This window comes from Thalia democratica, chromosome 5 (assembly GCF_965202585.1).
Source record: "Thalia democratica chromosome 5, ktThaDemo2.hap1.1, whole genome shotgun sequence".
In the NCBI taxonomy this organism is placed as follows: domain Eukaryota; kingdom Metazoa; phylum Chordata; class Thaliacea; order Salpida; family Salpidae; genus Thalia; species Thalia democratica.
Genome location: NC_139169.1, coordinates 43734636 through 43759276, shown reverse-complemented (window position 1 = coordinate 43759276; position 24641 = coordinate 43734636). Strand labels below are relative to the sequence as shown.

General features: G+C 25.2%; 2 protein-coding genes across 2 annotated transcripts; both read left to right on the top strand.

The window, feature by feature from the left end:
* The first annotated feature begins 165 nt into the window (after nt 1–165).
* LOC145835417 (RNA-splicing ligase RTCB-like) lies at nt 166–9878 on the top strand. Its single transcript, XM_082942996.1, has 11 exons — nt 166–282; nt 861–1004; nt 1938–2046; nt 2826–2973; nt 3934–4090; nt 4427–4586; nt 4846–5021; nt 6924–7112; nt 7850–7960; nt 8498–8617; nt 9300–9878. The coding sequence occupies exons 1-11, from the start codon at nt 190–192 to the stop codon at nt 9405–9407; spliced, it is 1515 nt and encodes a 504-aa protein (XP_082799122.1). The 5' UTR covers nt 166–189; the 3' UTR covers nt 9408–9878.
* Nucleotides 9879–23362: 13484 nt separating this feature from the next.
* Nucleotides 23363–24339, top strand: LOC145836569 (uncharacterized). The gene has a single exon (XM_082944363.1). The coding sequence runs from the start codon at nt 23377–23379 to the stop codon at nt 24337–24339; it is 963 nt and encodes a 320-aa protein (XP_082800489.1). The 5' UTR covers nt 23363–23376.
* Nucleotides 24340–24641: the final 302 nt, after the last annotated feature.

The window sequence follows — 24641 nt, the reverse complement described above, 5'->3', positions numbered from 1 at the left end:
TAAATAACTGGTTTTTAAAATTAGTAAAAGTAAAAATTATACATTTAGTGTTAGCCATCTAAAGATTACATAAATAATGCACATTCCAGTTTTAGTGTTCAGAGATTGCATAAAAGTTTTATTAACTAGTAAATCAAATCAAAATGTTTTCTATGTGTGTTTTACAGTAGTACAAGTATTTGATAAGAAATGTCCCGTACTTTTGATGAAGAAGTCAAATTCTTAGAGAAAATTAGCCCAGAATGCTGGAAAATTAAAAAAGGATTTGTACCAAACATGCAAGTTTGTAAAATTTATTGAACACTAGTAAAAAAATAAACTAAATTTACTTTTAAATTAAACTTATAAAATTTTATGCCCCAAAATTTGTTTTCAATAAATATCTAATCAATTTCTAAAAAATTGAAATTATTAAGAATATAAAAACCTTTTTCAGTATTATTAATGTCTTTTTCTTGTTTTTAACCAGTAGTTTTAATTAGAAACAAACTATTGTTTTATATTTTTTAAAAATCACTAAATTTCAAAAGCACACTTAAACATCAAACAAACTTATATTAATGCATTTATTATAGAGTATTTAAGTTTAATCTAAATTTTTAGAAAGTTTTCGAGATTTTTGTGTTTAAAATTAATTATAAATTATATTGTTATAATGTAATTTATATTGTTATTTTTAATAGCGCTTAATTTGTTTACTAAGCAAAGTATTTTTTTTGTTTCCTTGTAAATTTCTCAATGACTACACAACAAGCTAATTTGCATATAACTTTTATTACTGTTTAAAAAATAATGATGTATTACGTTTAGGGTTAATATTTTCTTTATAAATTTTAGTAACTCGACCTTGCTATTATTAGGTGGAAGGAATGTTTTACGTGAACAGCCACCTGGAGAAGTTGATGTTTGAGGAGTTAAGGAACAACTGTAGAGGGGGGACCACCACTTTCCTACCCGGCGTCAAGCAGATCGCCAATGTGGCTGCGCTCCCTGGCATTGTCAAGGTCTATTAAGATTGTCCTCGTTTTTTTTTTATTATCAGAGAACCGTTTATAAGAAAGCTTAATGCAGGGTTAGCAAAAAACCTTGAAACCTGGACTTGACAAATTAGGCAAAAAATATTGGAATTAGAGAAATTTTGAATAAAAACCTGGAACTTTTTATCAATTTTAACATGTTAAGTAGTAATTTCGGTTGACTCAAAAAATCTATCATATAGATAAAAAGTTTTAGTCATGATCAAAAAAATTTTTTTATTAAAAAACAAATTTGAAATAGCTTTAGAGTATCTTTTCAATGTTTTTATACTAATAAACACAGTTTCTTATCTTAAACTTAACTTTAAATTAAAAATAGAAAATGTGTACTTTTAAAAACCTGGAGGAAATTTGCCTTTAACATTTGGCAAACCTGTTAATGAAAAAGAAAATAGCAATTTAATTACTTACTGACCGCGCTTTTAAGCTATATAGTAGATAAATTAAAGTAATCAATTTTTTACTCATTACGTTTTTTACTTTAACTGATAATTTTATTTTGCTTATATAACTAGTTTTGTCAGTTCTATATTTAAAGCAGATTTTCATAATAAAACTTATAACTTAATGATTTATGATAATTTGTTTTATCTGCAATTTATGTTTAAAAAAATTATATTATTAATGTAGTATTTTAGAACAACTAAAATTAATTTTAAATCAAATATTGTACTATGATTTAAATGTAATTAAATACCAATATAAAATTTTCATAGATTTAAAAAACAACTAACCTAAGTTAAGAAATATATAATTTAAAAACTACTTTTAAATCATAACAATTGCAAAATAGTTTATAATTTTTTGTTACCCAGTAAGATTAAGAACTCTACTTCAAAATTTAGACACTGAAAATAAAAATTGTTATATGTCCTATTAATTGTGAAAACTTGACAACAGGCCTCCATAGGAATGCCGGATTGTCATGCTGGTTACGGGTTTGCAATCGGAAACATGGCTGCCTTCGATGCTGACGACCCGAAAGCTGTTGTTTCACCTGGAGGTGTTGGTATGTTTGTTTCGTTGTTATACTATCTGGTTGTACGACATGCTTGCTTCTGATTATTTTGTAATTTTTTTTAGTTTTGTACTAATTAGTTGCGATATACTAGCAATAGTTAAAAATTCAATTGAAGAAAATATCATATACAAAATTTAATTTTGTATGCCTTTTAATTAAGTTTGTATTTCATTTTAGGATACTTTTTTGTTACGCTTACATACCATTTGTAACTTAAAATGTTATACAAAAACTAACCTTACTTAAACGCTTTTATTTTTCACAAAGCTTTTCAACATTAACTTTGTACCCTAATCAAATGAAAATGAAGCAAAAATTACTTTGTAGATTAAGAATTTTAAAATAGGTTTTCTTACATTGATCGCCCTAAGATAAGTTATTTGTTTCTATTTTCATCATTATATGAGACATACTCTGTAATAACATATAAACTTTTTAACTGTAAATATGTAAATAGAAATTACAAATTAAAAAAACAATGTTTGTATGGGTTTTAAGTATTCTTTTATCTATTTTTTTGTGATACTTTTGTCTTCAACAATATACAAAATACCGTATAGTTTCTTAAAAAGTCTAATTTTATCGTTAAGTTTAAAAGCTGATAAACACATTTTTTTTTATTATACATAGTATAATTTTAGTTCATTTAAAACTTTACAAGAAGTTCTTTGTTAATTTTATCAAGTACAAAACATTCTGTTAAGTTAAATAATTTGAGCTTTTTAATTAAACTAATTTGAAAAGCAGTTATTTTGTGTAACTTTCAGGTTTTGATATAAACTGCGGAGTGCGCCTCTTGCGGACAAACCTGGACGAATCAGACGTGAACCCAGTGAAGGAGCAGTTGTGCCAGACCATCTTCGATCATATTCCCGTCGGTGTTGGCTCACGTGGAGTTATTCCAATGAACGCAAAGTTGATATCTTTTTTATTACTTGCCAAAACTTAATCCTTATTTTAGATTTTACATCTTAAAGAAAAATTATAAAGTGTTTTTGTTAAGTAGTTTGTATAGAATTTTTCTAGTGAGTGACTTTTACGGAGTTTTCAAGAAGCTTTTTAGTATTCCATTTCTGTACTAGAATGCTTTTTGTAAAAAAATGTTTCTCTGTTATACTAGTTTGAGACGTAAACGTACGTTATGTGCAATAAAGCAAGTATTTCGCAAATTTTTTGTTTGTTAGCTTAGTTGATTCACTATTTAAATAAAGTGTTAAGTAAGGATTTGAGTTTGAATTTCAAGCTTTATGATAATTGTTTAACTTTAAAATGATTTAGTTAAAATAACTTTTGTGTTTTATCATATATGACGAGTCTAGTAGTAAGCTACAAACAAATTTTGAGCAGAAGTATAGTAATTAAAAAAAATTTAGTTACAAAGCATTTTAACACCTTAAAAAAATTCAAAGTAGTTGAAAATTATAAAAACTAAACTAAATCATTTTTCTATAAGCTTCTGCATAAATTTTTAAAACGCGATGTTCAATAAATTTTAAAAATTATACTAAAATATTTATGACACATACCTTACACATAATTTATAAAAAATTATCCGTTTTTGCTGAATTATTAGTACTTTGAAAAACTAACAGTATTCAATGAGTATAAATTTTAAGGCACAGAAAAATATTTTTGTTGTCTATTCTTTTAGTCAACGCAATTTAAAGTAAGCACAAATATCTAAGTATATTTAACTTTTTTTTATTGTTAGATATATATTGTGATAAATAGATCATTTATAATTGTGATTTAATAGTGAATACTTGCAATGTTTTATTTATTAAATTAAATGTTCAAAGTTAAAAAAAAAGAAAAACTGCAACTTAATAAATACAAAGCAAAGTTGGATTTTTTATTTAAGTAACATGTAAAAAGGGATCTTGAAGAAGCATTGGAAATGGGAGTCGATTGGTCGCTTCGTGAGGGATACGCATGGGCTGAAGATAAGGAACATTGTGAAGAGTACGGAAGAATGCTGCAAGCAGATCAAAGTAAAGTTTCTGCCAGAGCTAAAAAAAGAGGCCTCCCACAAGTTTGTCACTTTTAAAGTAATACTTTTTTTAACTTGTAATTTTTAAAATATTTTATTGTAAAACTTCTATAATGCTAATAGACTAAAAATGGCTAAGAAATAAATATTTTTAAACTTAAATAAAGAGCTTAACGTTTTTTAAGTTAATAAACTTTTGAAATAAAATTAATAATATTTTCAAACTAATAAAAATAATGTAGGTCCTTTAATTCTGAAGTACATCTTTGAGTTTTTTAAAACCGTTGACAAAATATATATGTACTTTTAAAATTAATTAAGCTTTGTTAATTTGAAGTTAAGATACAATAATCTACCTACAATATTCACTCTTAACAGTTAGGAACATTAGGAGCAGGTAATCACTACGCGGAAGTTCAAGTAGTCGATGAAATATTCGACAAAAACGCGGGTAGAAAGATGGGAATTGACAGAAGAGGTCAGGTTGTGGTCATGATTCACAGTGGAAGCCGTGGCCTCGGTCACCAAGTTGCTACTGGTTTGTTTTTGAATATTACTTGATTTGTTTTGTTAGACTTAAATACTAGATTATACTTAAACCATAGTCTAAACTTTTTGATAGTGAAAGTGGTAACTTTGTTGAAAAGAAATAAATTATATTTTAAATTATTAAACTTTGTTAACTTGAAATATGATGTTTAAATTAATCATACAAACAATGAGTTTAAAAAATAAACATTGGAAAGTATAGCTTAATTGCAAAAAAACATAATAAACACTTTTATGACGTCATTCAGACGCAATAAACACGATGGAGAAGTCGATGCAGCGCGACGGTATCCAGGTGAACGACAGGCAACTTGTAAGCGCAAGGATCAATTCAGAAGAAGGTCAGAACTACTTGAAGGCCATGTGCGCTGCAGGTAACTACGCGTGGGTCAACAGAAGCTCCATGACTTTCCTCACCAGACAAGTTTGTTCGAATTGTTATATAATTTACTGAACAATTTTGGAAAACAAAAAATTGACTTACATTATTTACAAAAGTAAATGTTAACTTATTGATAATGTTATGTTTGCACTCGTTTTTGATATAAATTAGTTAATAAGATTAGTAAAATCATTTAAAGTTACCTAAATAAATTTATAATGCAGTTTTAAGTGTACTTGCATTAAAAAAAACTCAATATAAACATTTTTAACTTAAACTTTTTAAACAACGCATTTTTAATAGGTTTTTGAAAAACTCAACTTTTAAATCAATAGAGATATTTTTTAGGTATTAGACGAAATAATGAAAGTATAGGTAATTAATTTAAGTTAGATTATCTTTTTTAATTTTAGTAACAAACTTTTTTAATTTTCTCACAGTGTTTACACTCAAAGTAGAGCTTAAAATAAATCAAATTGTAAAACCTAAAGCAATTAATAATAGGCTAAGATTTTTTAGTTTTAAGCAGTAAATTATTCAATATTTTGGAAAATTGATATTTTATAAATGTAAAATAAACACTTTTTACATATTTTTTGCTATATACTTTATTAAAGTTTTAAGTAACATGTTTCTTTAAAACAAGCACGAACTTGGCTTGAATGGCTTTTTTTGTAATTTTCTAACCTAACTTTAAAATCAATTATTTTCAAGTTCTTTAATGCTAACTAAGAACTTTTTTTTTATTCTAAAGAACGTTCTTTTGCTTTGCTTTTCACAATAATTTCCATCGAATTGGGGTTTGACTTTTGTTTTGGGCCCCTTTAAAAATTTTGAGTTTTTTTGTATTTTTTTAATTTTACAAGTTTTTCTCCAAAAATTTTTTTTTTTTCAAATTTTTTTAAAAACACTTATAAAACTAAGTTTAAACTTATCACTTTTTTTCAATTTTTTTATATACAATAAGCCTAAATAAATTTCTCAGAAAAATTCCAGTTCTGCACGATTTTTGATTTTTAGGCTTACAGACTTATATGCAAAAAAAAAAAATTTAATAATTTTCATTTTTCACAGACTTGTATTGTTAATTTTCATGATGTAATTATATTTTTTCCCAATTAATTATTTTTATAGAATATATAACCCATACAAGTTTTACCTAAACACCTAAGCAAGAAATCCCTAAAATAGCTTTGCTAATAATTTAGGTAAAACTTGTATGGGTCATATATTTAAAAACAATAATTAATTGCGAAAAAAAAATACTTACATCATAAAAATTCATTTTACAAGTCTGTTAAAATAAAATTATAAAAAACATATTTTTGTATAAAAGTCTGTAAACCTAAAAATCAAAAATCGTGCAAAATTGGAATTTTTCTGAAAAATTTATTTAGGCTAATGGTAAAAAAAAAATGTAAAAAAAGTTAATCACAAATTTTAACTTAGTTAATAAGTATGTTTAAAAAAAGTTTGAATAAAAATATTATTTTCGGAGAAAAACTTGTAAAATTAAAAAAATAGAAAAAAACTCAAAATTTTTAAAGGGGCCCCACTACAAAAGTCAAACCCCAATTCGATGGAAATTATTGTGAAAAGCAAAGCAAAAGAACGTTCTTTAGAATAAAAAAAAAGTTCTAAGTTAGCATTAAATAAATTGAAAATAATTGGTTTTAAAGTTAGGTTTTAAAAAAAATTTCAAAAAAAGCCATTCAAGCCAATTTCACGCTCGTTTCTTTATATACTATATAGGTTTTTGAAGGCAATTCTCTATATTTAACCTTTCTTTTTACCATAAGAAGAAAGATATATAAGGAATTTATAGCATTGGTTTTCTTTTCTTAAATCAAATTACCCACTAATACAACATTTAGAAAATTTTGTTTACAATGTACAAGCAATATTTTGCTAGTACCGTTTTCAAAAGTTTAAACCAATGAGCAGGCGTTTGCAAAAACTTTCAACGAATCAGCGGATGATTTGGACATGCAACTGATATACGACGTTTCTCACAACATTGCCAAGATGGAGACGCACATGATCGACGGTAAGGAGAGAAATTTGCTGGTTCACCGCAAGGGGGCCACGAGAGCTTTCCCACCACATCACCCCCTCATACCCGTCGATTATCAGGTTGATTGTCTATTAATATTTTTATTCATTTTCTATCAGTTTTTTTTTGGTTTATCACATTGGGTATTTGAGTTTTTTAAGATTTAAAATAAAAAAATAATTGAAAGTTCCCAGCTTTAATTGGTTGTATAATATTACGAATCTAATATTATTATTAGTTAGTGATTGCCTGCTTATATTTATTTAATTTTTACTCTTGCGTGTTGGTACATTTGTCAAATATAGATCCACAGCATGAAATTGGGAAAACATTTTCTTGTTATAAGTATTTTTTAGTGTAACTTGACAGTTTAAAGATTTAAAATAACGTAGACTAACTGCTTAAATCTGTATAAATTTGTGCTTTTTAATTTTTACAGTCGATATAAGGCTTTAAAACGGAATTATGATAATAAATAGGAAACATTTTTGGACACTTTTTAAATATTAAAACATTTAAATTAGTCTTAATAATTTTGGAGATAATTTAAAAAAGATACATTTCGGCAGTTTTCAATTAATATAGTTAAAATAAACTAGATGCTTTTACGTTGAAATTTACATTTATTAATTTATAATTTGAAAAAAAGTAAATTAAGATAAAAGTTTGTTGGAAATATATTTACTATGAAAAGTTTTGTTAACATTTCCATTCAACCTAAAAAAGTTTTTCAAAGAAAGTTGTATTAATATTGAGTCTTGTTTCTTCAAACAATGAAAGTTATTTAATTGTTTATTAAACATTTGATACATTTTAGTTAACAGGACAGCCAGTATTAATTGGTGGATCTATGGGTACTTGCTCATATGTACTAACTGGAACTGAAAAGGGAATGCAAACTACTTTTGGTACTACTTGTCATGGAGCTGTTAGCATTGTTTTTAAATTTTTTAGTTTACTTTTTTAAGACTTAAGCCCGTGGAAAGCATAATTTTTTATTTTTTACCTTTTTCAAAAAAAAAAAAATTGCCAGTCAATATTTGTTTTTAAACTTTTTGTTGTCATGTATAAATTTAAATTAAAAAAAACTAGTTTTCTAGCATATATGACTATTTTTTTTGTACAACTTTGTTTTTTAAGTAGAAAATTTTTAAGTAAAAAAAGCTATACAAACTAGTATTTATTCTTTTAATTAAATTACTTAAACATTTTGTTTTCTGTTACTCTCTACTAGATACCTTAAATGATTTTAATTTCGTGTATCTTATAAATATTTTTCATACTAAAACATTAAGTCCCTATATATAAGCTTTAATTGTTTTTTATACTGTTTTATAACAATATAAATTATTTAAAACACGAAAGAATCATAAAAATTTTTTATACGAAAATCGTCTAAATTGATTTTTTTTTTCAAACGTATAGTTTTAACATAAATTATAAAGTTATATACATTTTTTTACAGGGAAGGGCCTTGTCTCGTTCAAAAGCTCGCCGAAAATTGGACTACAAAGGAGTACTGGACAAACTTTCAGAATTGGGAATTTCCCTTAGAATGGCATCCCCAAAACTCGTTACTGAAGAAGTTAGATTTTAAAATGATTAGTAACATCTTTAAAATGTATTCTAACATAAAAACCTTTTTATATTATTTTGAATTGCTCTTATGTATTTTAAGGTGATTGTCTTAAGCAAGAAAGCTAATAGTTAAATTAAATGTAGTATAGAATTTTTGTAGAATTGTATTTTGAATATAATTAATTTTAAATAGTTATTTATTAACAATATTATGTTGCATTTAAAAATCAGGTGTAGGCACAGATCTATACTTTATAGCAAAGTTAATTTTTGAATATATTAAATATCTTTTTCCCGTAATTTTGAATTTTTTTTTAATATTTCGTGTAACACACTTAAAAAATATTTCGTTTAGTTACTTTCGCCAAGAACCACTAGTAAAAGTTTAAGCAAACTAAATAGAAACTCAAGTAAGCAAAATGCAAAATATTAACAAAAAATAAATATTAGAAAACAGTATTGACATAGACTTTGAATACTTTGAATGAGTGGAAAGCCTACTATACAATATTTGAATATAATAAACTCTAAATCTTTAAAATTTAAAAGTATACTAACTAGTTTAATACATTTCATATCGTTAAAAACAAAAACTATCATTTATATAGTAAAACAGTTTAGTATAAAATGCCTAATCGGGTAGTTGATCGCTTTTTGTTTACATATGATATAAAATAACAATTATCCAGGCACCTGAATCATACAAAGATGTGACAGAAGTCGTTAACACATGTCACGCCGCGGGTATCAGCAAAAAAGCGCTCAAACTTCGACCCATTGCCGTCATTAAGGGGTAAACGTGACGTCATAAATTGATGTCATTAAAAATAGATAAGTATTTATTTTGAAGCCGTTTTTCTCACCTCTGGTGCACTTTTTAGGTTGTGGAATTTTTCTTTGTTTATTGCAATTTTATACCTACGTAGTTTTTGTATTTTTGTACCATTGTATTTTTTTATAATTAAAACTAATTCAACTAAGTTAAGTTAAAAGTTGCCCTAGGAAGTATATTTACTTGATATAAAGTAATTTACAAAAACTTAATCAATTACCTATTCTTTAATTATGATTGTTACACAAATACTTTTTTTTATTCTCAAATTTACATACTTTTTCAGTATCATTCAAGTAAACTATTCTCATTTTATACAATATCTAATACTCATAGGTAAAATATTTTTTATATGAAACTTTGTTATAAGTTTTACAAACACTTAGATAGTACTTATGCGTTATGGAACTTATTTATTTTCGCAAGAAGAATAATTAAAAAAAAAATTTTAGAAACTGTTTTTCATTATTAAGTTAAATAAAAATTTCGAAGCAGATGAAAGTTTAGATTTTTTAAATTATTATTAATTCATTTACTTTTTAAATTATTTAAAAAATCCAAATTTGTTTCTACTATTTTCAAGAAAAAAAACGTGCATAACCATATCTAAATTATTACTTAAGTTGTAAAAACAAAAAAATACCTATTGTATTATTTATTTAGAATCTTTTTAAAAAAAGTTATATTTACACCCTTATATACTTGAAACAAAGAATATAAAATTTATGATTTAAGTTAATTTAAAATATAAACTAGTAAATAAGGCTGAAAATATTTGTTGATACTTTATACGCAGATGATGTACTACAAAATAACCTGTTATAAAATTTGAATATGTAATGCAGAATAACTAATTTTAAAACTAACTTTCTGCATTTTTTTTTAATAGTTCAAATGTTTTCTAATCTTAAACAGAAACTTTTTTCTTTGCAGGTTAATATTTATTAAATTTGTTCCATTTTTTATTATAAATTAGTTTTTGAAATTCGTAGTTTTATTTGTAAAGTTATAGTATAAAAAGAATGTAGTTAGCAAATATGATCGAACAATATGTGTATGTATTCAAAACTTCCTTGTATTGTCCGGGAGACCTAGCAGCTCAGAAGTACATATAGTTTTAGAGGGTTAACAACATTAAATGTTAAAAAATCTTTAAGAAAAAAAAATATATTAGGTTTTATTGAAAAACAATGCTTGAAAACTTTGAAGTTTAAGACATGATTTTTGTCTAAAAAAGTGCATAATTTAATTTTTAATATTTCTAAAAAATATAAGTTAATATTTTTTACAATAAATATTTATTCGCATACCAAGTAAATTTTTCTTTAAGTTTTGGTCAGTTATTTAGTGCTAATAAAAGATATAAATATTATTTTCTTAAAAATGTGGTAAAAGAATCTGCTCCCTTAAAAAACAACTAAAATTTTCGGACAGCTTTTCATCATGCAAGAATGATCGTATACTTACATCAAAATGTTTGTAATATTTTTTATTATTAAATAATGTTTATCTTTATCAACTATTAAAAAATTCAAAAGCAAACCTAATACTTTGTTCAGTTCTTAAAAATATTTATTGAAAATGTTATTCGATAGTTTACTTAGATGTAGTACAAATTTTATAATGAGGTTTGAATAGATACTAAATGTTTGAAAGTATTTTGTCTAATTGCTACTTAAAGGCTAGAAGTCGGTCTGGCTAATTTTTTATTGAGGTTTTACTTCTATAAATTGACTATGGTTTAAAGATTCTAAATAGTGCCACCAGATCCGAGTTTTTTATCAAACTAAGATCTGTCTTTCAAATTGAAGACTTGATCGGATCAAAAAAAACTATAATTTTTTAAACTTTAAAGGCGAACTGGACTTCCTAACTTTATTTTAATCATTTTAAGTTTTCAAAAGATTATAGGAAACTTTTTTAGTCGATGGGTCATATTTATGAGGAAAGCCTTTTGCCGGACATATCAATATAATATTAAGCGAAAAGTTGTATTGAAATAGTTATTTTTACGTACAAAAGATAAATATAATAGCATATTTATTTATAGAAAGCTAAATTGCTTCTCACAAGTTTGTTCTCAAGATGAAGACTACGTATTACGGTTTTTACTTGTCAGGGCCGTACGTTGCCAGTTGTCAACCTTTGTTTGTGTTAAGGTAAATAAAAATAATCTGTCTTAAAAATTAACAGTTTAAACAACTTTTTATAGAATAAGGTGGACAAAATCCGGCTTTCAGGTAAAATCCGGCTTGCACTATTTTCAAATAAAACAATTGGTACTGAACAAATATAATTTAAAAAATGATAACAATTCTGTATTTCCTAATTGAACTAAAAACTAAAATTACAATAAATTTATAATACTAGTTGATTAAACTTACCAAAAATTGATCAACTCCATAAAACCTATAAACATTGAAACACCGTTAGAATAAGTAACACATGTCTACTGAATTTAGGGTGCATAGCGGTTTAGCTAATATAAAACTTTGTACTATTAGTTAAATAGATAAATTTATTTAAAAAATAAAAACATCTCTAATTTTATGTTTTTTTTTCAAGATACTCCGCCTATTTACAATTTATGGAGTTTAAAGCATAATAATTTATGCATCATGTCAATAAACTCATTAAAGATATTGAAGTTACTTGTTTTTGTACATCAAAAATTTATCATGAAAATTATTCTATACAGTAAGTTCACGCCTAAAAAGGTTTCTGGAAAGTTTTAAAACTTAAGTTTACTACGATAGTTTAATTTTGACTGGTACAAATTGTAAAATGTTTTTAAATCTTTAAGTAAAACACGAAAAATTGTTTTCAAATATAACAATACTTAGGATTTGTACAGCAATTTTTAGAACAAGTTGTAGTTTAGCTAGTGATTGTCCGGATCTTTTTCTTTAAAATAAAATTCGGTCGGACTCTGATATTTTTTCAAAACAGAATCAAAATATTTTTTTCTAACTAATATCGGGCCGGATCTTAACAAATTTTAAAAACTGAGATCCAATACTTAAATGATTCTAAACTTTAAAATTCATTTTTTTTTATATTGTATGATTTGATTCAGGAAGGAAATAAAAAAATCATTTTAACAAAGCTCTTAAAAAATAGATCATCCGAAAATATTTTTCTTTACTTATTTAAACTACAATCTCGGTCAAAGTATAAAATGTTATACTTTTTTTTGAGTTTAAAACAATTTTTTTTTAAACTGCTTATTTTCTAAAGATAATAAAACCAGTAAATCAAATTTCAGAGTCGGAAGGTATTTGGTGTTCTCAGGCCAAATAGCGAAAATAAAAGTATTCGTGGGCAGCGGTCGTAGTTTTAGTTTTTACTCTTCATAACTTGCCCGAAATATCTAAATTAAGTTTAAAGTTTTTCCGTAAATTTAACCTAAGACCACTTTCGCTGGCCAGACTTGTATACTCGCGGGCCGCGGGTTATACCATTTATGGGTCGAATCACATTTAAAATAAGTCTCACACCACGGATAGCTTTTAACGTCTTAACAAGGACTATATAATATAATATTTTGATTATAGTCGTCTTGCTTGAAAAGTTGCTAAAAAAATTTCATAATAATCTTTAGGGTAAAAATCTATTGTTTAGTACCGAATTAAATATTAATGTTTCAAGTTTAAGCTTATAACTTCTTGAAATTGAAAAACTTTTTAGTTTTTATTTAACTAATTTAAAGTATTATTATTTTATATAAGTTAAATTAGACAAAGTTTGTGAGTCCTTCAAATTAACACTTTAATAAGTATTTTTAGTTTGCTTAGAATTTACTTGTTATGTTTTTATCAGTTCTAGATTAAACTCTTTTGAAGTTTTGTCCTGGAACTTTACATGTTGTTATATTTTCAAGTTTGACTAATGAACATTTTTGTTTATTGTTTTGCAAAACTAGTAAGTACATGGATCAACTTAAGAAAACTTTCGTTATTTAGTTATATTTAAAAGTACGTTTGCTAATTTAGACTATTTTTAAGTAAAATATCGGAAAACTAATGATTTAAGCTGTAACATGTTTATTTGATTTTATCAGATAAAATGAATATAGTTTTGATTGTGCATCTAACAAGCTATAAAAAAAGACGCTCCATAAAATGGTCATAGGATTTTATATATAGAAACCATTTTACTTATTGATTTATACAGCACTTATATAATTTTAGTGTTTTAAGCTTAAACAAATTTAATGTATTTTAGTTTAGTATTAAACCTAATTTAGGCACAAGTTATTTATATTTTTATAAAAGGCAATAAAACTTAATTTAACTGGCTTTTATATGATAATTTACATCGCGAATTCCCTTAAGCTTCATACAACTAATAAATTACGTTTCTGATATTCACAAAACTTTTATAGCTTATTTTTGAAGTATATATTTTACACTTCTTCATCAACATGTGTTTATATGTCTCTGAGAAAAATATCAAAACTTTTACAACTAGTTTTAAGTACAACAATCAATTGTAGTAATTGTTAATATATACACAGAATAAGATTAATAGTTATTTATAATAGTAGTATATAACGAAAGCCTCTGTGTAAAATAAATCTAAAATTTACTTTTGTATAAACTAAGATCGTAGGTTAACAATTTAGCTTTGATTTTAAAAGTTTGTCATTACTAATTTTGCCATTTTAATTATAGCAATTTTAAGTGACTTATTTTAAACTACTGTAGTTTTATTTATTTGCAACATTAGTTAATTTGAATTTTTTTTTTTTTGATTATCACGTAATTATTTTATTTTGACTGTTTCTTTTACACTTTAAAACTAAACACTTATTAATAACGCTCTTATTTCTACTAAATATTTTCTTCGACTTGTGACGATAAAGGCAAACTAGGGAAAATTTACTAAAAATCTGACCACATACTCAAAATTTTTTACTTGTGGAAAAATAAGTCTGTCCATTATAGTTTGAAATACTTTTATCACTTTTTATTGCTCAATGCTCATACTTAGACTAATAAGTCTTTAAATTAACGTTTTAAGTACGATTTCATGTTATTTTTTCACTACTAATATGCTTAAATTGTTTTATACCCGTAGAATTTTTTGCAATAAACAAAAATATTAAATACATCGGCTTAACATTACTCTCTAAGTTGAGCTCGATTGTTGTACAACTACCTTGGAACAAAACGGAAAAAGTCTTTCCCTCCAATTGTCAAAAGTTCCAACAACACAAACAGCTGTTATGATAAGGTCCAGTCCTGCAAAGCTGGGCCAATACAAGAACATTTTGTTCCTTACTACCAACAATATGAACACGTTTATTTGCAAAGAACTTACACAGCAACCTAATGTGCAGATTAGAAGCCTCTTCAACATTTTCTTTAAACCTGCTTCAATGTTTTTCTTCTTCCTTAACATACAGTAAACTATTGGATACGCTATAAACATGAAAAGTGTCACCTAGAAGACAACTGTGAGCACACAGTAGCAAACTGTCATCACAAGAATGTTTATTTTCCCCGCAAATGTCTGAACACACGTGTTATTAACTTGCACCCAATCAGTTTCGTACAAAAATGCCACGGTGATTGCAACAACCAATAAGAGGTAGCAAACCAGAAGCAAGTAGTTTATGAAGTCAAATCCTTTAAAAGTGTACATCTTCATCATAGGGCTAGAGTAAAGTTTTCGTTGACGGTACCAAAGCATCCAAAAGGCCGAGGACAAACCAAGAAAATATGTTCCACCACCAGCAAAGTTGACCATGAGCGAACAAAAACCATTTGATCTATATTTCAAATAAAGAATCGGTATATCTTTGACAACCATGACAAAAGGACAAAGAGTATTAAAGAAACATACAGAGTTTAACATTATAACTTCTCTTGGTTTCCGTTTTTTCTCTGTATGTTTCAACTGGTATACTAGCAATGCAACGAAAATATACGAAGATAAAGCCAGGTTAATTGCTTGAAAAACAAAATCTTTTGTTGAAAAAGTAGTAGAGTGAAAATTATCACTGGCTGATGTTATTTCAATTGAGCTGTTGTTCATGATATTAATTCAATTGTTTAAAAATTTAATCTCTACAAAAAATTCATAAACAGTTAATAGTTAATTTACATTTTTACATTTGATACATAGTTTACTTGACCTCACTGTATAATTTAATCTCCATCAAAATAAACATCTTTCATAAAATGTTTTCGATAACTTTGCGCTTTAAAAAGCTCTTTTATTTTTTCTAAGGCTTATAAATTTAAATATAATCTATTTACTTAAAGAGTATATTTTTTAACAGTTTAGTAAACTCATATTACTATAAACATTCTCAAAAAAAAAATTGATAAAATTTCCACTTATAGTGAATCTCATGATTATTTAATCACAACTAGCTTGTTTGTACTCAAAATACAAACTAGTAATAAATACAGATAAATTTTAGAACCGAAAATTTTGCAGTCATTTTTACCTTTAATACTTTTTACAAAAAATTTTGAGTAATTTTTTTTTTTAATTTACACGTAAAATCCTTTTGTTAAATAAAACATTTTACTGCGCATTTCTAAGTAGTGTAAGTTGAACGTTTATTTGACTGATGAATGATGATTTAATATTCGATGAAAACCTGTTTCAACTTTGCTGTTATGTGCTTAAAACCTATGTTTTAAAAATCTAAGTTTTGTATGACAGTATGATAATAAAAGTACTTTTTCATCATTTCATTTGCTTGTATGTTTAAAGAAAAAAAATCCCAAAAAAGAACTAAGTTTATTTGCTGATATTATTTTAACTTAAATTCTTATAATTTTTAAGTAAGATATATATCAATTTCATACTTATAAATTTTAACTAACAATTTGTGAATAAGACTACAGTCAAAAAATCATAATAAATAAAAACTAAGTTTATATGTTTTGATTGCTTTATGTCTTTTCTAACTGTTTATTTCTAGTTCGCAACCAGTGTATTTGTTTCTAAGTTTTCCATCTTTAAACTTTAATGTTTTCAACTTGATATTGTCTAAATTCTAACTTTTTCTTTTCTACTTTATACAATTGTTTTTTTATATACTTTTAAACTTGATTCGTTTCTATTTTTACTTTTATAAGTTAACTCGTTTCTAGTTTAATAACCTTTAATTTTAATTTATACTTAGTTTATTTTTAAATTAGCTGAAATGTTTAGTTTTGAGTTTTAAGTTTTTAATTTTAAATTTAAGTTTTTTTAACAAGCTTTATAATACAAGTTTGATCTTAGTTTTAAATAAAATAGTAAATCATAATATAAACGGATTGAGAAAGAAACATAAAAGTAAGAAAAAAATAAAAATAAAATGATCAAGAATTAGAAATAATTAACTCCCGATAATGACTGTAGAATATTATTGAAACAACTAAAAAAGTCTACAAATAAACTTTTGTCATAAAATATCTTAAAACTTTACATAAACTTATTATCTTAATAAGTGTACTTAAGTTTGTTACCGATAACTATAATACGATAAAAAAAAAAAGCTTAATCTCGTTGTATTATAGAAATAAAATCTAAAATCTTTCTAAATGTTTTTGAATTATTTAAAAAAGATATTTTAATAATAATTCAAAATCTGTAGATAAAACAGTTGGTTTGAAGTTTACAATTAAGACATTTAATTTAAACAAAAGAACAAATTTTAGTTTTTAAAAATTTAAAGTACGTGATTTAATAACTTTTAAAAAATGGTATCTATAATATAATTGTATGATTTATTTGACCTCAAGCTTAAAAGTTTAACATAAGCTAAAAATAATAAAATGTCACGGATGCTTAAAATGTAGGGTATAGTTTAAATCATTCAAATAAAAAACGAAACCAATAAACCTAATAAAATGTTTAAGTTCGTTGCTTTTGAATTGCAAAAACAGTTTGTAATCATTTTATTAAACAGTGCATAAAATGTAGCTTTGTTTAGCTGTTAATTTTTTAATATATTCACTCTTTAATAATTTATCTAAAATTATATTGTTGACAATAGTTTGAACAAATCAATTAAGTAAGTAGATCAAACAAAGTAATTAGTTTATCTATATATGATTTGTTATCTTTTATACTGACAATATTATTATGTTCTAAGTTCTTACTGCAATTTCTATCTTTCTAAAAGCACAGTTTTATTAAAGTTTAGGCGCTAAAACACTAAAATTTACATATGATCATATACTAAATAAAAATGTTGAGTGATTTTTATTAATTTGCTTTTCAAAAAATAGTCATACCTGGCATAAAAGATTTCAAAAACACATAATAGTCTACTCTAGCTGACGTTGCTACAATGCAAAGGATAAACTATTTTAAATCATGCCTGTTTAAATATTCATACCAGTGTTGTAAACTATTGTAGAATGTAGGTAACGTTGAAAATAAAGTTTAACTTTTTCAAACATAACACACTAAGTTTCACACATCTTTAGCATTTAAAGATTGAATACTGATTTGCAAAAGCCTATTTTTAATAAAAGTTCTATAACAGACAGTATAAATAAAATAAACTTTTATTAAAGTAATGCACATCTAAAAGCAGGTATTAAGTAGTTTTACATTTTTTAGTTTGTATTTGTTTCTAATAAATTAATTTGGTTCGTTGCTTTTCAGTTAGAAATTAAATGAAACTAAAATTACCTAACCTTAATATCAGTTTGTAATTCATTATTATGCAAAAAAAAGTTTGAGCTTTTCAAAAGATTGCTCTCACAAACATTTGAGAACTACATACAATTAATTTTATTTTGTTTTGTTAGTCTAAACTTAAAAAAATAAATGTTGCAAATAGCGTTCAAATGTTTATTACGTACTTTTATGAGGTTTGTTTTAAATTAAAGGCTCAAATAAATTTCGCAACACAATTATAAACAATAATAAGTTTGTAGACTTATTTACAGAAAATATATATCTTTATTGAGCGACATAGAGACATTAGTTTTCAATAAGTTGGAAAACGATTGGATTTTATTTAAAATTTAAATAAACTGTACTGATTTATTTGTCATCAGTTATTTTCGTTTAGTTTTAATTAAAACTAGTTTGTAAGTTTTTAAACTCAAAACTATTTTAAAAACTTTGGAACTTGTTTTTTAAGGTTTTTTATGTATAAACTTCTAAAGATAAATTTATTCTTTTATGTTTTGTTTTAACTTTAAATGTACGAAATCCTATAACAAGAAAAAATAAAAAATGCTTTAAAATGTTAGCTCTGCTTAATCATAAAACTTACAAAACTATAGAAAGTTTTATATGTTTTTGAAACAAAAAAATTCTCTAATTGTTAACTTTCAGATTTGTTGACAATTCTCTAATTGTTAAATTTCAGATTTGTTGACAATTCTCTAATTGTTAACTTTTAGATTTGTTGACAGTTCTCTAATTGTTAACTTTCAGATTTCGATGACAAATAAGTGTTAAATATTAGATCTTAGAAACCAACTTACTAATAGCGCGTTTAAGAGTCATAAAAACAGTACATTTTAGAAAAGTCATAACTTATTTTTTAAACTAAGAAAAAAAAAAAATAGTTACAACTTTTAACTTTTAGTAGAAAAACGAAGCTCCACAAGAAGTAAGAAAGTAAAAATAGGTTATAAAAAACATAAATAATTAGATTTACTTTTTAAAGGTACCAATCATTCACCATGATACTTTTAAAAAAAGAAAACGTAAAATATATACCTAAAGTTTTTTTTTTGTAAACATTCTCATACAAACTATTTTGGCAACAATTACTAGTTATTGCCCCAAAATATTCAAAATCTCGTCGGGTGGTATATTGCCCATTTTGGGAAAAACATCTCTAAAAATTTTAAAACAGTATGACAAGGTTTGATAATATACATAAAAAACTAAATAAACTTTCAGATCAAAGTAAAATGTTAAAAAAACTTATTTCAATATTTTTTACTAAGTCTCGTTACACAAATCTAATAAATGTTGTAGTCTATTTTAGTGCATCCTTTTAAAATAACGTACCTTCATTTAAACAAATTATTAACTAATTTCAAGTTAAAAAAATTGTTAAATTAGTTATAAACGAAAACAAAATCTACTGTAGGAGAAGTTTCTCAACAAAAATTTTGAGTTTGTTTAGGAATATTTAAACTATAAGACATTTCCTCTAGAAAAATTACACCTAACATATAGAGATTTATTTTCCTGTTTTTAATATTTAATTTTTAAACTTATATTTTTAGTAATGCAAGTTATATTGATCACTCAATTCAGAATGTCAAGTCACGTCTTGTTGTAAAAACACGTCAGACAATTAAAAGTTTTCGAAGTTAATTAAAACATAGGCAAAGTATTTAAATGACTCATTTTTTAGTTAACACTTAAAAAAAATTGTTGTTTGACTTTATTTTGAGGAATATCTACTATAAAACTTTATTTTAAAGAACCGTTAAAGTTTTAAACCACAAAAATAAGTATGAGTCATGTGTGTAAATACTTTTAAACTCTATAATTACAAATAAAAATGAATTTGTTTAGTCCAACTTAAAATTGTCTAAAAATCTAAAATACAAAATAGTTGCTTTTTACTTTTATCACAAAATATATTAGCTATTGAGGGATAATCTACTTTCATTGTGCAAGTTATAGATATTTATGCTATTAAAACATTTCAAACTAGCTCAAAATAATGAATAAACAAAAAAAAATTTTATTCAAGAAATTATAAAAATTATTTCTAATGTTAATTATGAATTAAATTTTATTACAATGCATAAAGTTATCTATTATAGTAAGGTGGATATTAAAGTTCTACGACTTAAACCTTTACCATTGCATATTAATGCAATGAATATAAGAGTGTTTTTTTACTATTAAGTATATTTAGATTTTAATAATCTTTATTAAGTTTATATAAGTATACACATAGCTATCTTTATGTTATCATCAGAAAAAGGTAAGAGATAATAAACCTAAGGTTACTTTGCATAAATAGTTTGGACTTTACCGTAAAAATAGGTGGTTATAAACGATGTTTTAATTTCTTTTATTAAAGTAGAAAATATTGAATTAAATATTATTTAGAGATAGTCGAAAAAGATTTGTCAAAGTCTCTAAAACATTTTATTCCTCACATTTACATAAACGGTGATTTAAGTTTACTTTCAACACGCTAAACAAAACACTAGAACCAATTACAGTTCTCTTTGCTTAGTACACATAGCATCTACAATTTTAATTTGAAAATAAATGCATCTATAAATTAAACCGAATGTTTTAAAAAAAACACATAAAAACCTCAGCATATATTAAAACTTAAGGCAACTAAGCGGTACTTCAAAAAAAAACGGTGTTTTGAAGAAATTTTCAACTGTTAAACGTGAAAAAAAAGTTGTATGTTTGTATTAGTAAAAACTATTATATTGAAAATACAAAATACTTTGATTACAAATAAGTAGTTAGGTGATAGAAATATACAGAGGATCGCATTTACACGCATCATCAATTTTGCACCTATCGTCACTTTTGCTTTTTATAATAGTAAATTATAAAACAAATGTTATTAAAAAAAAACTTATCTTCATAAGTTTTCTGTGCACAGCAAACAATTTTTGTGCACACCGTGAAAACCACTGCTTAAGGTATAAGCAGTATTTACTCTAAAAAAAATGCAATCTGGGGGCATCGACCACTACGTCGTCCGCGTAACCAAGACCGCCGAAAATTGTATCAGGGCTCTGTCGAGGGACAACATGTGCAGCGCGACGTTCATCGCCATGGACAAGATGCGTAACAACAAGCGGGGACTTAGCAACAAACCTGACCCCAACTAAGTCGGGAACTTCCCACTTGTGCGGCCGAAAAAAGAGAAATTCTCGTTGGCGTTATAGTTGGCACTAAGGGATGCAAAAACTAATTCTTAAAATAAATCTAAAACTTTATTAAAACTGTAGTATTATAAAATAGTTTATACTTAAATAATTTCAACTTTGCTTTACTACTTGAATAACTAAAACATATTTAGCTTAGAAGTTGTTGTACACAAAGATCTAGTGGTAATGTTCAAGTATATTAAGTAATGAAAAGTGTAACATGTATTGATTATTTATAGAATTTATTTCTAAATTATTAAATCAAAGTGTAAGCAAAAAGTACAACTATTTTTTACGGTTTTTAAAGTTGTAGTTTATCGTTATGTCATAATTTAATTATTTTTAATTTATGATGACATACTTCAAGGTTATAAAAGGTAGTAACTAAGTATTAATCATCATTAAAAAGATAATTTTTGTTATGACTAATAGTTAGTTTTCTAATTCAATGGTGATAGTTTGTTTGTGCTTGTTTGACTTTCTGTATAAAAAAATTTGAAATAAAACAGAATTATGATTTTGTTAAAGTTTATTTTTAATTATAAGTTTTAACAGTTGAAGATCGCTGAAGTTTTAGGTTTCAATTACTTGACTTTAAGTTTATCTATTTTACTTTGCTAGTTTTAAAGCAGTTATAAAGTATTTTAACTTTAGACACTTTTAATAACCTTCTAATTAAACTGAAATTTTACTTTATTATAATAAAAATTCAAAATCAAAAAAAACTTAATGTCTTTTATAGAACTATTTTATAGAAATTTAAAAAATAAACAATTCAATTTAAATAAAGCTGCCATTGAAAACTCTAAACATACTGTGAGATATTTCTTTAAATGCTTGTTCCTTGCAGAGGTAAGTTATAAAAGTTTACTTAACACTGAAAATCTTTAAAAATAATTTTTGTTATAAAAAGCTTTTGTTCGATATAATGTTATAGTACAACAGTTTCAGACTCTTTCGAAATTTTCATTACTGAAGTGGTAGGTGGTTATTAGAAAAAATTAAACACCTAGTATGAACCAATAAAAACAGCCAATATTTGTAAACTAACTTATAAGTAAAATGAAAATATTTGTTTAAGTTTGACCTCATTAAAAAATTAACTACTATACTTAGAAGATTTAAAAAAAAGTCACATATAAGCTATGAGATTTGGAATAAATTTGACCATTTTATTTATTTAAGATTATCATCCTAGTTATTTTTTAAGTAAGTATAGTCCCTCTTCAGTTTTAATTTTTTTAATCAAAATATTAAACTTATAAAAATAGCTTATATAGATAAATTGCGTAGGTGAATTTTAGAGCACATAAATATCTAAAATAGATACTGAAAATAAAAATCATATCGCTTTTATTTGTTTTTTTTTAATAAGAATGTTTATAATGAAAAATTACTCTAAATATCCAATAATTTAAATATTTCTTGAACTAAATTAAATTCTAAAAAAGCAAAGTCAACAATTTTTTTCTAATTTTAGTTTCTTTATTAATTAAGTTTACAAAAGATAAACTAATCATTTCAAAGTTTTGTTAACTATTAAAAAATATTTATTTCAAAAAACAGTTATTTAATTTGAATTTAAGGTAGAAGAATAAGATATAAAAGAAAACATATATTATGTAAAATATAATCTGTTAAAGCCTCCATATAAAAGTTGCGTGAGTTAAGAAAGTTAAAAAAAATTGTTTTCTAAACTTATTTTACGCTTTATATTTAAGATAGTCTATAAAATTATACTTAAAACTATTTTTACAAAAAAATACAGCTTTATATTATTTCTAAACATTTCAAACACCAATTATGTTTTGTTTTTAAAAGTAAAGCTCAAAAACTTTTGTTTAATTTAATACATGTCTTTATAGTAGTGTAATATGGTTTATTTGGATCTTTATACTAACACTGTTTGTATATTATTACTTATAAATAAATTAATCAAATCCTTTAAATAATTGTTATATTTTCATCAATAAGTACCGGATTAGCATATTTTGTTTTGACTTTTTTTAAATAAACGTTATTTACTACTTAAACTTCAAACTTCTTTAACTATTTAATTTTTTTTTACAGATTAGATTTTAAATTTAAAGTATCACAATGTTTAATAGCTCGGTTGAAATAACAACAGCCAGTGATAAACTTCACTCTATTACTTTTTCAACTAAAGACTTGGTTTTTCAAGCAATTAACCTGGCTTTTTCTTCGTATATTTTGATTGCCCTGTTAGTATACCAATTCAAGTTCGAAAGCAAAAAAAGAAAAACAAAAGAAAGCATTGTGCTAAATGTTGTATGTTTCTTTAATACCATTAGTCCTTTTATCATCGTTGTGAAAGATCTACCGATTCTTTATATGAAAAACAAACCAAGCAATTTTTGTTCCCTCATGGTCAACTTTGCTGGTGGGGGACCATATTTTCTTGGTTTGTCCTCGGCTTTTTGGATGCTTTGGTATCGTCAACGAAAACTTTACTCTAGCCCTGTGATGAAGATGTACACTTTTAAAGGATTTGATTTCATAAATTACTTGCTTCTGGTTTGCTACCTCTTATTGGTTGTTGCAATCACCGTGGCATTTTTGTACGAAACTGATTGGGTGCAAGTTAATAACACGTGTGTTCAGACATTTGCGGGGAAAATAAACATTCTTGCGATGACAGTTTGCTACTGTGTGCTAACAGTTGTCTTCCAGGTGACACTCTTCATGTTTATAGCGTATCCAATAGTTTACTGTATGTTAAGGAAGAAGAAAAACATTGAAGCAGGTTTGAAGAAAATGTTGAAGAGGCTTCTAATCTGCACATTAGGTTGCTGTGTTAGTTCTTTGCAAATAAACGTGTTCATATTGTTGGTAGAAAGAAACAAAATATTCTTGTATTGGCCCAGCTTTGCAGGACTGGACCTTATCATAACAGCTGTTTGTGTTGTTGGAACTTTTGACAATTGGAAGGAAAGACTTTTTCCGTTTTGTTCAAAGGTAGTTGAACGGCTGCCGAACTTTTCGGAGCGAAACTCAACGAAATATTCTGAAAGTAAAACTCGCCAAACTTCGGTAAAGTAAACATTCTTAGTAAAAATAGCATGGATAAGTTACATTTTGTAAAAAGTATCCTATGTCGTGTAGATGTTATTGTGAAGGTTCGTTTAAATGTTACACTCAAACTAAATCTAACAACTTAATTTTATATTGGTAACAGTTGAAAAACACTTCTCACTAAAACTCGACTATTTTTCAAAGACTTATGTATAACATAAAAAATACTGTACTTCAGTAAAAGATTAAAGTTTTTGAAATTGTTTAAGTATAAACTTAATCAGTATGCATTTATCGTTTATACTTAATAGATTAAAAACATTTTTTTA